General features: G+C 42.7%; 1 protein-coding gene across 4 annotated transcripts in view; it reads left to right on the top strand.

The window, feature by feature from the left end:
• The window catches only part of LOC139274688 (centrosome and spindle pole-associated protein 1), a 355670-nt gene that overhangs the window by 243636 nt on the left and 96413 nt on the right, over positions 1–15621 (top strand). For all 4 annotated transcript variants that reach the window (XM_070891381.1, XM_070891368.1, XM_070891373.1 and 1 more), the window contains 4 exons: positions 888–1008; positions 4567–4714; positions 5253–5363; positions 14770–14882. In XM_070891381.1, the coding sequence (XP_070747482.1) occupies positions 888–1008; positions 4567–4714; positions 5253–5363; positions 14770–14882 (493 nt within the window). The remainder of the gene's footprint in view (positions 1–887; positions 1009–4566; positions 4715–5252; positions 5364–14769; positions 14883–15621) is intronic.

Below are 15621 nucleotides of genomic sequence, written 5' to 3'. Positions count from 1 at the left end.
GGAGCGGGTCTCGGTGGGGGGGGGGGGGGGGTGAGCGGGGTCTCGGGTCTCGGGGGGGGGGGGGGGGGTGGTGTCGGGTCGGGGCGGGGGGGAGCGGGTGTCGGGGCGGGGAGGCGGAGCGGGTGTCTGGTCGGCGGGGGGGAGGCGGGTGTCGGGTCTGGTCGGGGGCGGGGGGGTGGGGGGGGAGGAGCCTCATTGACGCAGCCCCAGTGAGGCCATTCAGCCAGGGCTAGGGGCTGCGTGTTTCGGGCCCCTCCCACACAGTTCGGCGCCTGGAGCTACTGCACTTGCGTGCCGACTGTAGCGCCGCATGTGCAAGAGGTCCCGGCACTGTTTTCAGCGCCGGGACCTGGCTCCGCCCCCCCCACAGCTCGTGCTGGCTGCGCCGAGAGCCAGAGGACCTGTAAGTAGGTGGAGAATACCGAGGATTTTTTCGGCGCGAAAAACGGCGCCCAGCTTGGAGGGGCGCCCGTTTTTTTTCTTGTGGAAACTTGGCCCTATATCTCTCAATCTGTACAGATTGCTGAGTTAAATCCTTGCCCCTACTTCCAAAAAGAAATCCAAAAGTACTGTGGTATAGGCAATATCATAAAAAATAACCATTTTAAACTAATGTTCGCTGCTGAGTTGCTGCTGTTCATTGTAGTTGCATAGAATTTAAAGATTCAATCTGCCAGAATGCACAGTTCAGAAAGGTCATTTTGCTTTGGATGTCCAATATGGCTATATATGTATATAGAATTGTAAAGTATGAAACTATTTATATAAGGGAAAATTACCTTTTCAGAGTTAGTAACGGACACATTATTTATTGTCATCCTATGATATTTTCATAGAATTTTGTGAATTTAAAAATCAAGCACAACATTAAGTCTTTTGTTTTACAGCACAACAAATGCACATGATGCTACTAATGTCAGAAACCTAGGTGGTGGATTCTTGCCAGAACAAAAAGTAGTTTTATCAAAAGAAAGTGCACAAAGTTACCAGGACTCCCTGAAAAAGCAGGTGAAACTACATGTTAGGTTTTTTCCATTTATGCTCATTTAGTTTGCCAATTTTCTGTCTAATTTAGTAAATGTGACTGATCAAAAACAATGTTTTCTTTTACATTAAGATATATGGCACAATACACTAATTTCTTTTTAGGTGTTATCTTACTAGCCAACAATAGTATTTCAACAATGATGAAAACAAAATTTAATTTACAACCTATGAAATGTAACTTGAGGATGAAGCTTTTCCAAATAATTATAAATTCCATCCACAACAACGGCTTGCATTTATACAGCACCTTTAATGTAGAAAAAGTCCCAATCATTTTACAGAAGGGGGACTTAAAAAAAATACAGATAAAGAGACAAACACAGAGCCATGGAGAAAGAGATGAGCAGCATTGACCAAAAGCTTGGTTGAATATATGAAATTTGAAAAGATTTTTAAAGCTGTAGAAAGAACAGGGAGGAGAGATTTAGGGACGGAGTTCTAGAGAGTAGGCTGTGGTGGCTGAAGGCTCTCCCACCAAGCGTTGATAATGAGTTAGGGTCAATGAAACATCAGTGGGAGAACCAAAGTGTGCAGAATAGATGTAAAGCTGGAGGTGGTTGCAGAGATCAGGTGAGGTGAGGCCATAGGGGCATTTGAAAATAACAATGATTTCAAATTTAATATTTTAGAGGAGTAGGAGCCAATGTAGGTCAGTGAGGATGGAGAATCGGGGTGACTTGCGTGACTTAGTGCACTTTCGGATATAAATGGTTGCATTTTATATCAGTTGGATTCTTGAAAGCATGTGCGACCAACGATGAGGGCATTGGAGAAATCAAGGCACAGAGACAACAAAAGGAAAGCTAAGGGTTTCCAGCCAGTAAAATCCCATTATCATTAATGGACTAATCATGTGACGTAGTATCACTTCTAACCAATGTTCCCCCCAATTCTTTATTAGATGCATGGTCCCTTTAACGGGTTGTGCAGCCCATTCAAAATCTAATGCAAGTGCAAAATCTCCCATTTAAAAGCCGGTAAGCGGCCTACGCGGGACTTCCATACAGCTGCGGGAACATTGCTTGTAACCTAATAATGTGATAGAGGAGCGAAAGTGAACTGCCTATTCTTGTCCACCAGAATAATATGATGGAAGAAAATTTATTTTAAAATCTCTTGCTACTTCATCTTAAATTTTAGATGGGCAAATATATGGTCAATTTAAAATTAAACTTAAATGCTTTCAATAAAGAAATTATTCTGATTTTGGGGGTAAAATTGAGTTAAAGCAATACACGAATGCTGCCGAGGGATACATACACTTCTTTGAGCGCTGGACCTCATGGATGGAAGTCGTTGAGGTAGAAATTAATCTTGGGCGGTAGCATTGAATGTGTGGTATTGCATTAACCACCTATTGTATGTACGCTTGATAATCAATTCTGTTGAAGTCAATGGCACTGAATATCAGGCAGGCAGTATAACAGGTGCCCAATTCGATACCGCCCGTTTTGCATTACTGCCTAAGATGAATTCCCACCCAATTATATGTTGGCAATACCAGGGTAAATGCAAAGTTTACAATCACATAATTATCATAAAGGATTGTTCTCGGGATCAAACAATTTGATATGCAAGTCAGGTATCAAAAGCAAATATAAAACGCATCAAAGTTGGAAGGCTTTAGCTTGAAAAGGAAAATTGATTTATAACAATTTGTTCGTTTAGGAGGAAGAACTTCTTTGATTTGGAGTGTTAAAAACCTGCTTGGTTAGTCTAATGACAGCTATTCTATAGTTCATTTTCTTTAACCATTTGTTTCCATGTTACATTAATGTGAGAGGGCTTTGCGGGTAGAAATGTGCTTGCGTCACATTTTCCAAAACTGTCAAAGATTCAGAAAGGATGCTAAGACACTTTGTAAATTTTGAGATAGTTTAAAATAGTATGCAAGACTTGCATTGCTAATTATTCTGCTGTTTAGCCTCTGTGTAGTTGTAATTAGTTTCAATGACTAAGTTTAGCCTAAATGATGCATTCTGACGCCATGTTGTTTTCTGCTTTCTGGAAAAGACAAGAATGCAACTTTCAGTTGTGAAATATGAGAAACAGGCAATTGTTAATCCTGTGTCATGCTATTCCCATTGGCAGCATGCATTAGGGTTAATGCAAGAGATGTATGCCTTCCATTGCAAACTGCTGTGAGCATAAATAGATAATTGGGAGGAAGCCTGAATTGTAATATGTACCCGACTGGGAAAGAAAAATAGCTGACACCATTGAAAAATGTTTGTTTTTAAAAATTATAATGTATGGTCCATAGTGCACCATAAAGCGGTACCACATATGGGTTGGAATAATGTTAATTGGAGTGAAATTTAAGCATTTTATGACATTATCAAACCTAAATTTGCTATTGGTTTATAATATAATATTTATATTTAATATGTACAGTTTCTTTTACAGCCATCACGGTGAATCTTTGGAATTCTCTACCTCAGAAGGCTGTGGAGGCTCAGACTTTGAATATATTCAAAACAGAGATCGATAGATTTTCATGTCCCGACCCCGCTGCTGTCCTCGGCCTCCCGACCTCGCTGCTGGCATGGTGGCCCTTCCTACTAGTCCATGCTGTACCTTCCCTGGGTCCCGGCCTTGCTGTTGGCCCGTGCTGTAGCTTTCCTGTGTCCTGCCCTCAGCAACAAGCTCATGGTCTATAGAGCAGTAGTGATACCCACCCTCCTATATGCTTCAGAGACATGGACTATGTACAGTAGGCACCTCAAAGCACTGGAGAAGTACCACCAATGTTGCCTCCGCAAAAGCCTGCCAATTCTTTGGCAGGATAGGCGCACCAACGTTAGCGTTCTCTCTGAGGCCAACATCCCCAGCGTCGAGGCATTGACCACTCTCGATCGGCTTCATTGGGCGGACCACATTGCCTGCTTGCCCGATGCTAGACTCCCAAAACAAGCACTCTACTCTGAGCTATGTCACGGCAGGCGAGCCCCAAGAGGGCAGAGAAAATGCTTCAAGGACAACCTCAAAGACTCCTTAAAAAAATGTAACATCCCCATCGACTCTTGGAAATCCCTGGCCCAAGATTGCTCAAAGTGGAGGAGAAACATCCGAGAAGGCGCCGAACACTTTGTGTCTCTTCGCCGGGAGCACGCGGAAGCCAAGTAAAAACAGCGGAAGGACCCCACCCACCCGACCCTCCAACCACCATCTGCCCCACAAGTGACAGAGACTGTAGATCCCACATTGGTCTCAACAATCACCTTTGAACTCATTTAAATGTGGAAGCAAGTCATCCTCGAATCCGATGGACTGCCTAAGAAGAGAAGATAGATTTGGGGATATTAAGGGAATCAAGGGATATGGGGATAGTGCAGGAAAGTGGAGTTAAAGTAGAAGATCAACCATGATCTCATTGAATGGTGGAGCAGGCTCAGGGACCGAATGGCCTACTCCTGCTAATTCTTATGTTCTCATGTGATCCCATTTGTACTTTGTCTTCAGCTGATTTTTTAAATGAGATTAAACAATTATTCTTAAATATTTGATGTCTTTATACAGATGCAAGAAAGAGAGGAAAGGAAGAGAAAAGAAAAAGAAGAAACAGAGAGAAGTGATGCAAAACTTGAGCAAGAAATGAGAATTTACAATCCATGGGGAAGAGGAGGAGGAGGTGCACCTCTCAAAGATGCAGACGGAAATCTGCTAAGTATGAGGTTTTTTTTCTTGGTGCAATTTTGTGCTGGTCATGTTGAGTATAATTGTGAGGGAGTAGTATACTTGGCCATTTTGTATACAGTGTCCCACCATTGAACAGTCTCAAGTCGAGTATAGCATAAATCGGAGTCAGGTTAAAGTTACCTGTACTTTCCTAAAACCCGTTTTAATCTGAATACGAGAACAGTTTACTGCATAATTTTGAATTCTAGTAACATCATCCTTGTGGTTTTGATTGAGGCTGGCAATTTAATTCTCATTTTTGTTGAATTATATACAAATTTGTGGACTTACACCCATGAGAAATTAAGTTAAAGCTGCCCACATGTATTTGTATATAACTGTATCCAACCAGGTTGGGCTGGATTTGAACCCAGGGTCCAGAGATGAAAGGAAATAACTCCCATCACCAGTTCCCCCTTTGATACTAAATCTTCTAATTAAATGTCCAAAGCTGACTTATAATTCATGATTGTGTATTACTGTATTCTGAAATGCATTTATTTTAAATGTATGATATTACCATGCAGCTGACCTGAAGAAAATGCATACGCAGAATGAATATGCCTACAGGGACTATCCTCATCAAGGAAATCAGGACTCCAGACCAGAGGTTGACACCCCTCAAGGGAAAACCCAAGGTAAATTCATGTCCTAATGAATATGGAGAACAAATACACACCATGCTGGGCAAAACTTTCCCTTTTTATTCCCAGAGGATAACTAGAGAAAGAGTGGGGCCTATTATAGACCACAAAGGAAATAGAAACATAGAACATAGAAAATAGGTGCAGGAGTAGGCCATTCGGCCCCTCTAGCCCACACCGCCATTCAATGAGTTCATGGCTGAACATGCAACTTCAGTACCCCATTCCTGCTTTCTCACCATACCCCTTGATCCCCCGAGTAATAAGGACTTCATCTAACTCCTTTTTGAATATATTCAGTGAACTGGCCTCAACAACTTTCTGTGGTAGAGAATTCCACAGGTTCACCACTCTCTGGGTGAAGAAATTCCTCCTCATCTCGGTCCTAAATGGCTTACCCCTTATCCTCAGATTGTGTCCCCTGGTTCTGGACTTCCCCAACATTGGGAACATTCTTCCTGCATCTAACCTGTCTAAACCCGTCAGAATTTTAAACGTTTCTATGAGGTCCCCTCTCATTCTTCTAAACTCCAGTGAATACAAGCCCAGTTGATCCAGTCTTTCTTGATAGGTCAGTCCCGCCATCCCGGGAATCAGTCTGGTGAACCTTCGCTGCACTCCCTCAATAGCAAGAATGTCCTTCCTCAGGTTAGGAGACCAAAACTGTACACAATACTCCAGGTGTGGCCTCACCAAGGCCCTGTACAACTGTAGTAACACCTCCCTGCCCCTGTGTGTGGAGGCAGAAGACGTGGGTAGGATTCTTAATGAATACATTGCATCCGTTTTCACAAAAGAGGGGGGCGATGCAGACTTTGCAATGAGGGAGGAGGAGTGTGAAATATTAACGAGATTAATATAGTGAGAGAGGAAATATTAAGGGGTGTTTAGCAGCTTTGAAAGTGGATAAATCCCCAGGCCTGGATGAAATGTATCTCAGGCTGTTAAGAGAAGCAAAAGAGGAAATAGCAAAGGCTTTGACCGATCATTTTCCACTCCCCTCTGGCTACAGGTGCGGTGCCAGAGGACTGCTAATGTTGTACCTTTGTTTAAAAAGGGAGAAAGGGATAGACCGAGTAATTAGATAACAGAAGGGTCAATGAGGGCATTGCGTATGATGCAATGTATATGGATTTTAGCAAAGCTTTTGATAAGGTCTCACATGGCAGACTGGTCATGAAAGCAATAGCCCATGGAATCCAGGGCAAAGTTGGATCCAAAATTGGCTCAGAAGCAGGAAGCAAAGGGTAATGATTGATAGGTGTTTTTGTGACTGGAAGGCTGTATCCAGTGGGATTCCGCAGGGCTCAGTACTACGTCCCTTGCTTTTTGTGGTATATAATCAATGACTTGGCCTTAAATGTTGAGGGTATGATTAAGAAGTTTGCAAATTACACTAAAATAGGCTGTGTGTTTGATAATGAAGAAGAAAGCTGCAGACTGCAAGAAGATATCAATGCACTGGTCAGGTGGGCAGAACAATGGCAAATGGAATTCAATCCGGATAAGTGTGAGGTAATGCATTTGGGGAGGTCTAACAAGGCAAGGGAATACACATTAAATGGTATGATACTGAAAAGTGTAGAGGAACAAAATGACTTGGAGTGCAGGTCCACAAATCTCTGAAGGTAGCAGGCCAGAGTAGATAAGGTGGTTAAGAAGTTATATGGAATAAGTCGAGACATGGAATACAAGAGCAAGAAGGTTAGGCTTGAACTGTATAAAACACTGGTTCGGCTGCAGCTGGAGTACTGTCTGGTCACCACATTACAGGAAAGATGTGATTGCACTGGAAATTTACATGAATGTTGTCTGGACTGGAGAATTTTGGCTATGAGGAAAGATTTGAGATGCTGGGTCTGTTTTCTTTGGAACAGTGGAGGCTGAGTGAGGTGTATAAAATTATGAGGAGCCTGGATAGAGTGGATAAGGAGGACCTGTTTCCCTTGGCAGCGGGGTCAACAACCAGGGGACGTAGATTTAATGTAATTGGGGGAAGATTTAGAGGAGATATGAGGGGAAATTTCTTCACCCAGAGGGTGGTGGAGGAGGTCTGGAACACTGCCTGAAAGGGTGTAGAGACAGAAACTCTCGCCACATTTAAAAGATACTTGGATGTGCACTTAAAGTGCCGTAACCTACAGGGCTACGGACCAAGAACTGGAAAGTGGGATTATACTTGAATAGCTCTTGGTTCACTGGTGCGGACATGATGGGCCGAAATGACCTCCTTCCGTGTTGTAAATTTCCATGCACCTATTGTAGTGTGTTGGTACCAATTGCTTTTGGGTAGCGACAAAGGGAAGACTTTTAAGATTTTTTTATGTCATTAAATGGATTTCCCCCAGGCCCTGCCGAATTTAACAGGGCCTGATTTGAATGGGAAGCCTCTGTTGTCACGCAGCCAACAAGATTGAGAGGCTGGCTGGTCCTGGCAGGTAGTCTGCGACACCAGACTGCACAGAGGAAGCAGGGAGGGATTGTGTGGAAGCCGGGCGGGGGGTGGTGGTGGAGGGTGGGGAGAGAGAGATTGCTAGAAGATCAGCGGTGGGGGGGGGAGGCAGACACCACGGGGGTGGGAGGAGAGGCCTCATTGGAGGGTGATTGAAGGCCTGGTGGCAATAAAAGAGGGCCTAACTTCCCCATGACATTCAGTGGCATTACTATCGACGAGCCCCCTGTGCTGCCCCTCCCACCACCGCTTCCTACATCATCAAGGTCACTATTGACCAGAAACTCAATTAGAACAGCCACATAAATGCCATAGGTTTAAGAGCAGGTCAGAGGCAACGAGCATGGACTGACTGCCCAAAGCCTTTCCAGTACCCACAAGATACAAGTTGGTTGTGTGATGGAATACTCGTCATTTGCCTGGATGGGTGAAGCTGCAACAACACTCGACACCACCCAGGACAAAGCAGCCCACTTGATCGGCACTTCATCCTCTAGCCTAAGTGATGTGGAGTATTACAAAGATACTCGACACAAGTCTGTTTTGAAAAAAAGAATTGTTTATTAACTACTCGATCGAGGGAGAGATGGCTTCTACATGAACGAGTTCAGTAACTCGGTGACCCAAACCAGCTGTTTTCTTCGAACAGTCGTCGGGTTACTGTTTTTATACAGTCAAATTACATACAAAATCTACCGCAGAGAGTTCTTAATGCCAGTTTGTTGGATAAATTCAAGAGGAAGTTGGATATGGCCCTTACGGCCAAAGGGATCAAGGGGTATGGAGAGAAAGCAGGAAAGGGGTACTGAAGTGAATGATCAGCCATGATCTTGTTGAACGGTGGTGCAGGCTCGAAGGGCCGAATGACCTACTCCTGCACCTCTTTTCTATGTTTCTAAAATCATGAAGTTCTGCGCAAAAGCTTTCCGTTTGTTGTTTCCCTGCCGCGTCACAAAGTTTCGCCTAACTACTATGATTACAAATATTAATTGGTTAATACAATTATATTGACAGCAAGCTTCGTTATCTCCCCTGTGCTTCTTTTATCTGATCAGTTACGTGCCATATTATTATTTTTCTACGGTTAAGCAATTCCTGTGAAAGTACTTTTTCCCAGACCTATTTGTCCTTGACTAAATCTTCTGTTAATAGACAGACAAAGCTGGGGTGTTTATCGTTATCTTGTGTAATTCTGTCTATGGTAGGTCATCTGCCAAATACTCCCTTCTCGAGAGTTATAATATGGTCCCACGCTCAACTTAAGCTTAGCCACAAACTTTTTAGAAATATTAATGATTTTTAACCCCTTCACTAAGCATCCATCCCTTCCACCACTAGTGTACTATGGATGCAATGGCCTGGATTTTGTGTTCAGCGGCAAAGGTTCGGCGCTCGCCACTGACCTATAAGAAAGCTGCCCAGAAACCCTTAGTGGGCTCTGTGTCATCTATTTCACCTTTTCTGACGTGACTTTCCATCTGGCACCATCTATTGGGGATCTGTGGCATCCAGCAACAATGATGTGCAGGCTAAGCAGACAATCACATTGAAGGAGTCTCACAGAGAGCAAACCAGGATATAAAAAGCACTTTTTATAATTTTACAGAAAGCGGAATAAAAAGACATATATATAGGATTAAGGTAGAAGCTGAAATCTCCAAAACAAACTTAAAAGAAATAAAAATAAAAATTAATTATTATTTAAAAAATCTTTCGGGCTAGATTTTCGCTGACTTTGCAATTGGGTTTTTGCCGTGGTTTGACCCTCCGTGGCATAAATCCGGTCGGTGGGATCTTTGGCTACCTTTTTGCGGCTGTGTTTCCACATACCGCCGGGGAGAGGTGCTCTGACGTGAAACAATGTGTAACGCCACGGATTGCATTACCGTCGTACTTTTGACACTCTCCATTACGTCCAAAATACCGACGGGTCCTGCCAGCAGCGGTAAGTATGAAGACCTGTAAAACAGGTAAATTAAAGTTTTTATTTTTAAATTCTTTTTCAGCAATTTAGTAGATGAGGGTTTTCTGAATGTTTTTTGAATGTTTTTTGCAAATTTTTTTGATTTGTTTTTCCCTCCTCCCAAGGCGCCTCTTGCATCAAAGGAGTGCATCATGCTATTTACTTAGCCGTCTACTGATAATTCTGATTGCCAATTTATAATCTAAGATATAGTTTAATGAAGTGTTTGTTCTACTGCTATCCAAAATTGAGGAAGGCCATCTTGAGGGCACACCCGAGCTTGCTACAAATTGCCTAGCTATTAGGCAGGTTAAGGCAGGCAGACTGGAACAAGGGGAGGGGGTTGGGGGGGTGGGGGGGGGGTGGGATAGCGGGTGGGTAGCCCAAAAAATTAAGGGTGACATAAGGACAGTAGAGAAAAAGGAGCTTGGCTCAGAAGATCAGAAAGTAGAATCGGTATGTGTGGAGAAAATAAATAACAAGGGGCAGAACACAGTGGTGGGAGTAGTTTATAGGCTCCCTAACAGTAGCTATGCCATTGTACAGAGTATTACTCAAGAAATAATAGGAGCTTGTAACAAAGGTAATGCAATAATCATGGGTGTCTTTAATCTTCATAAGGATTGGGAAAATCATATTGACAATGTTAGTCTGGAGGTCAAGTTCATGGAATGCATTTGAGACAGTGTCCTAGAACAATGCGACAGGGAACCGGCTATTTTAGATCTTGTTTTATGTAATAAGACAGGGTTAATTAGTAATCTTGTCGTAAAGGATCCTCTAGGGAAGAATGACCATAATATGATAGAATTTCACATTGAGTTTGAGAGTGACATTCGTATGTTTGTAACTAGAGTTTTAAACTAAAAGCCAATTACATAAGTATGAGGGGCGTGTTGGCTAACGTAGATTGGTAAATTAGATTAAAAGGTATAGCAATAAGCAGTGGCGAACGTTTTAAAAAAAAATAAAATTTTTAACAAATATGCATTCCATTGAGAAATACAAACCTCACGGGAAAAATAATCCATCCATGATTAACTAAAGAAGTTAAGGATAGCAGTACAATAAAAGAAGAGGGTTATACGGCTGGATTTTCGGGTGGTTTGCGACCCGGTTTTCGCCGCGATTTGACCCTCCGCGGCGAAAACCGGTCGTTAAACCCGGTCGTGATCCTCAGTTCCTTTTTTGCGGCAGCGATGGAAAGTATTGCTGGGGAGAGCTGCGCCGGTGGTGGAACGACTCTGATTGCGTTACCGCCCGAGTTTTGGCACTCGCCCGACCCATACGTCGTGCCCAGAAGACCGCCAGTTAAAACTTAGCGGTGCAGCCCTACCAAAGTCTGAAAAAAAGATAAGTTATAAAGTTTTTTTTTATTTGCAGCGATTTGTTAGGTAAGGGTCTTGGTAATGTTTTTTGAATGTTTTTTTCCCCCCTCCCAAGGCCTTTCTCGCAGCGCTCCTGGCCCCGCACTAAAGTTGGCGAGGATCGTGTTTTTGCGCCCTGAATTATAATGACACGCCTCCCTTTGCGCTGCGCCCAGACCCCAAGTGCCGAAAGTTGAGCCTTAAATCGGTGATTTTCATGTATCGCTTACATTTTCGCACCAAAACGGAGAAACCCGAAAATCCAGCCCATAATGTTGCAAAGAATAGTAGTAAGCCTGAGGATTGGGAGAGCTTTAGAAACCAGCAAAGGATAACCAAAAAACTGATTTAAAAGGGAGAAAATAGAATTGGAGAGTAAATTAGTAAGAAATATAAAAACAGATTGTAAGAGCTTCAACAAGTATGTAAAAAGGAAGAGGGTAGCGAAAGTAAGCGTTGGTCCCTTAGAGGCTGAGACGGGAGAAACTATACTGGGGAACAAGGAAATGGCATAGACTTTAAACAAATATTTTGTATCTGTCTTTACAGTGGAAGACACAAAAAGTATACCAAGGGGCTAATGAGAGTGAGAAACTTAAGTAATTAATATCAGTGGAGAAAAAGTATTTGAGAAACTAATGAGACTAAAAGCTGACAAATCCTCTGCACCTGATGGCCTACATCACTTGGGTTCTAAAAGAGGTAGCTTCAGAGATAATGGATGCATTGGTTGTGATCTTCAAAAATGCCATAGATTATAGAATGGTCCCAGCCGATTGGAAGGTAGCAAATATAACCCCACTATTCAAAAAGGAGGGAGAGAGAAAACCGGGGACTACAGGCCAGTTAGCCTGACATCAGTCGTCGGGAAAATATTGGAATCCATTATTAAGAAAGTGGTAAGAGCGCAGTTAGAAAATCCTAATATCATTAAGCAGCGTCAACATGGTTTTGTGAAAGGGAAATCATGTTTGATAAATTTATTAGAGTTTTTTGAGAATGTAACTAGCAGGATAGATAATGGGGAAGCAGTGGATGTAGTATATGTGGCTTTTTAAAAATATATTCCTTCCTGGGATGTGGGCGTCACTGGCAAGGCCAGCATTTATTGCCCTTGAAAAGGTGGTGGTGAGCTGCCTTCTTGAACTATGTAGTATCACAGAAATTTACAGCACATAAGGATGCCATTCGGCCCATCATGTCCATGCCAGCCGACAAAGAACCATCCAACCGAATCCCACTTTCCAGCTCTTGGTCCGTAGCCTTGTAGGTTACGGCACTTCAAGTGCAAACCAAGTACTTTTTAAGTGCTATGAGGGTTTCTGCCTCTACCATCCTTTCAGGCAGTGAGTTCCAGACCCCGAACAATCTCTAGGTGAAAAGATTTCTCCTCAACTCCCCTCTAAACTTCCTACCACTTACTTTAAATCTATGCCCCCTGGTTATTGACTCCTCTGCTAAGAAGAATGTCATTCCTATCCATTCTATCTAGGCCCCTCATAATTTTATACACCTCAATTAGGTCTCCCCTCAGTCTCCTCTGTTCTAAAGAAAACAACCCCAGCCTATTCAATCTTTCCTCATAGCTAAAATTCTCCAATCCAGGCAACATCCTCATAAATCTCCTACTCCTGCTCGTATTTCTTATGTTCTTAGAAAGTAGGGATAAACGGGTCATTTTCAGATTGGCAGGCTGTAACTAGTGGGATGCCGCAAGAATCAGTGCTTGGGCCTCAGCTATATATAATCTATATTAATGACATAGATGATGGGACCGAGTGCAATGTATCCAAGCTTGCTGACGATACAAAGCTAGGTGGGAAAGTAAACTGTGAGGTGGGCACAAAGAGCCTGCAAAAATATATAGACAGGTTAAGTGAGTGGACAATAAGGTGGCAGATGGAGTATAATGTGGAGAAATGTGAGGTTATTCACTTTGGTGAGAAGAATAGAAAAGCAGAATTTTTTTTTTAAATGGTGAGAAACTATTAAATGTTGGTGTTCAGAGAGATTTAGGTGTCCTCGTACAAGGTATACAGAGTTAGCATGCAGATACAGCCAGCAATTAGGAAGGCAAATGGCATGTTGGCCTTTATTGCTAGAGGACTGGAGTACAAGAGTAAGGAAGTATTGCTACAATTGGTGAGACCATACGTGGATTACTATGCACAGTTTTGGTCTCCTTATCTAAGAAAGGATATACTTGCCTTTGAGGCAGTGCAACAAAGGTTCACTAGATTGATTCCTAGGATGAGAGGGTTGTCATATGAGGAGAGATTGAGTAGATTGGGCCTATACTCTGGAGTTTAGAAGAATAAAAAGTGATCTCATTGAAACATACAAGATTCTGAGGGGGGTTGAAAGGATATATGCTGAGAGATTGTTTCCCCCCTGACTGGAGAGTCTAGAACTACTAGGGTTCATAGTCTCAGGATAAGGGGTCGGCCTTTTAAGACTGAGATGAGGAGGAATTTCTTCACTCGGAGGATTGTAAATCTTTGGAATTCTCTGCCCCAAAGAGCTGTGGATGCTCAGTCGTGAGTATATTCAAGGCTGAAATAGATAGATTTTTGGACTCTAGAGGAATCAAGCGATAGGGCAGGAAAGTGGAGTTGAGGTCGAAGATCAGCCATGATGGTATTGAATAGAAACATAGAAACATAGAAAATAGGTGCAGGAGTAGGCCATTCGGCCCTTCTAGCCTGCACCGCCATTCAATGAGTTCATGGCTGAACATTCAACTTCAGTATCCCATTCCTGCTTTCTCGCCATACCCCTTGATCCCCCTAGCAGTAAGGACCTCATCTAACTCCTTTTTGAATATATTTAGTGAATTGGCCTCAACAACTTTCTGTGGTAGAGAATTCCACAGGTTCACCACTCTCTGGGTGAAGAAGTTCCTCCGCATCTCGGTCCTAAATGGCTTACCCCTTATCCTTAGACTGTGACCCCTGGTTCTGGACTTCCCCAACATTGGGAACATTCTTCCTGCATCTAACCTGTCTAACCCCGTCAGAATTTTATATGTTTCTATGAGGTCCCCTCTCATTCTTCTGAACTCCAGTGAATACAAGCCCAGTTGATCCAGTCTTTCTTGATAGGTCAGTCCCTCCATCCCGGGAATCAGTCTGGTGAACCTTCGCTGCACTCCCTCAATAGCAAGAATGTCCTTCCTCAGGTTAGGAGACCAAAACTGTACACAATACTCCAGGTGTGGCAGAGCAGGCTCGAGGGGGCGCATGGCCTACTCTCCTGCTCCTAATACTTATGTTCTTGTGACCCTTGAGTGTCTTTACTACATGCTTCAGAGGATGATTCACACCAAACATTGTGCCAACCCCACAATATTTTCTATCATGTGGAAAACGTTGAATAGTACTGTCCAGAAATAGACAAAAATACTGTAAGTTATATAATATGACCATGACAGTTTTCAAAGGTATGAACTGCTCACTGGTTTTAGATGATTGCAAACTTCCGAAGTTTTGCTCTTTTGGCTTGATTTTGTTCAAATCCCTTGAACAGATTTAACCCATTGAAACTATTTCTTCAATTTATTGTAACTGTTTGAGTCAAATTTAGCCATTTAATATTTTTTCTTTTTTTACTTTTTTATAGGATTTACATTTGCAAATGCATCACAGCTTTCCCAAGGAAATCCTTTCAATGAACTACAATCTGAAAAAAAAGTTCCTGAGCAACAAAAGTACAAAGAATATCTACGCTTACAAGTAAATACAGTTGGAGAAATTCTATTTTTATTTTCCATTGAACTCCTTTTCTGCTTCTCCACCCTTCAAATTATAGTTGTTCTGCTTTACCTGGCAGAATGGACAAATAGTCAAAGATATCTTCTGACACAATTACACACTTTTCTAAAGAACATAACATAAGAATTAGGAACAGGAGTAGGCCATCTAGCCCCTCGAGCCTGCTCCGCCATTCAACAAGATCATGGCTGATCTGGCCGTGGACTCAGCTCCAATTACCCGCCCGCTCCCCGTAACCCTTAATTCCCTTATTGGTTAAAAATCTATCTATCTTTGACTTGAATACATTCAATGAGCTAGCCTCAACTGCTTCCTTGGGCAGAGAATTCCACAGATTCACAACCCTCTGAGAGAAGAAATTCCTTCTCAACTCGGTTTTAAATTGGCTCCCCTGTATTTTGAGGCTGTGCCCCCTAGTTCTAGTCTCCCCGACCAGTGGAAACAACCTCTCTGCTTCAATCTTGTCTATCCCTTTCATTATTTTAAATGTTTCTATAAGATCACCCCTCATCCTTCTGAACTCCAACGAGTAAAGACCCAGTCTACTCAATCTATCATCATAAGGTAACCCCCTCATCTCCGGAATCAGCCTAGTGAATCGTCTCTGTACCCCCTCCAAAGCTAATATATCCTTCCTTAAGTAAGGTGACCAAAACTGCACGCAGTACTCCAGGTGCGGCCTCACCAATACCCTGTACAG

The sequence above is a fragment of the Pristiophorus japonicus genome, chromosome 1, assembly GCF_044704955.1.
Source record: "Pristiophorus japonicus isolate sPriJap1 chromosome 1, sPriJap1.hap1, whole genome shotgun sequence".
In the NCBI taxonomy this organism is placed as follows: Eukaryota; Metazoa; Chordata; class Chondrichthyes; family Pristiophoridae; genus Pristiophorus; species Pristiophorus japonicus.
The sequence above is the reverse complement of the archived record's forward strand: the minus strand, read 5'-3'. Positions and strand labels throughout refer to the sequence as shown.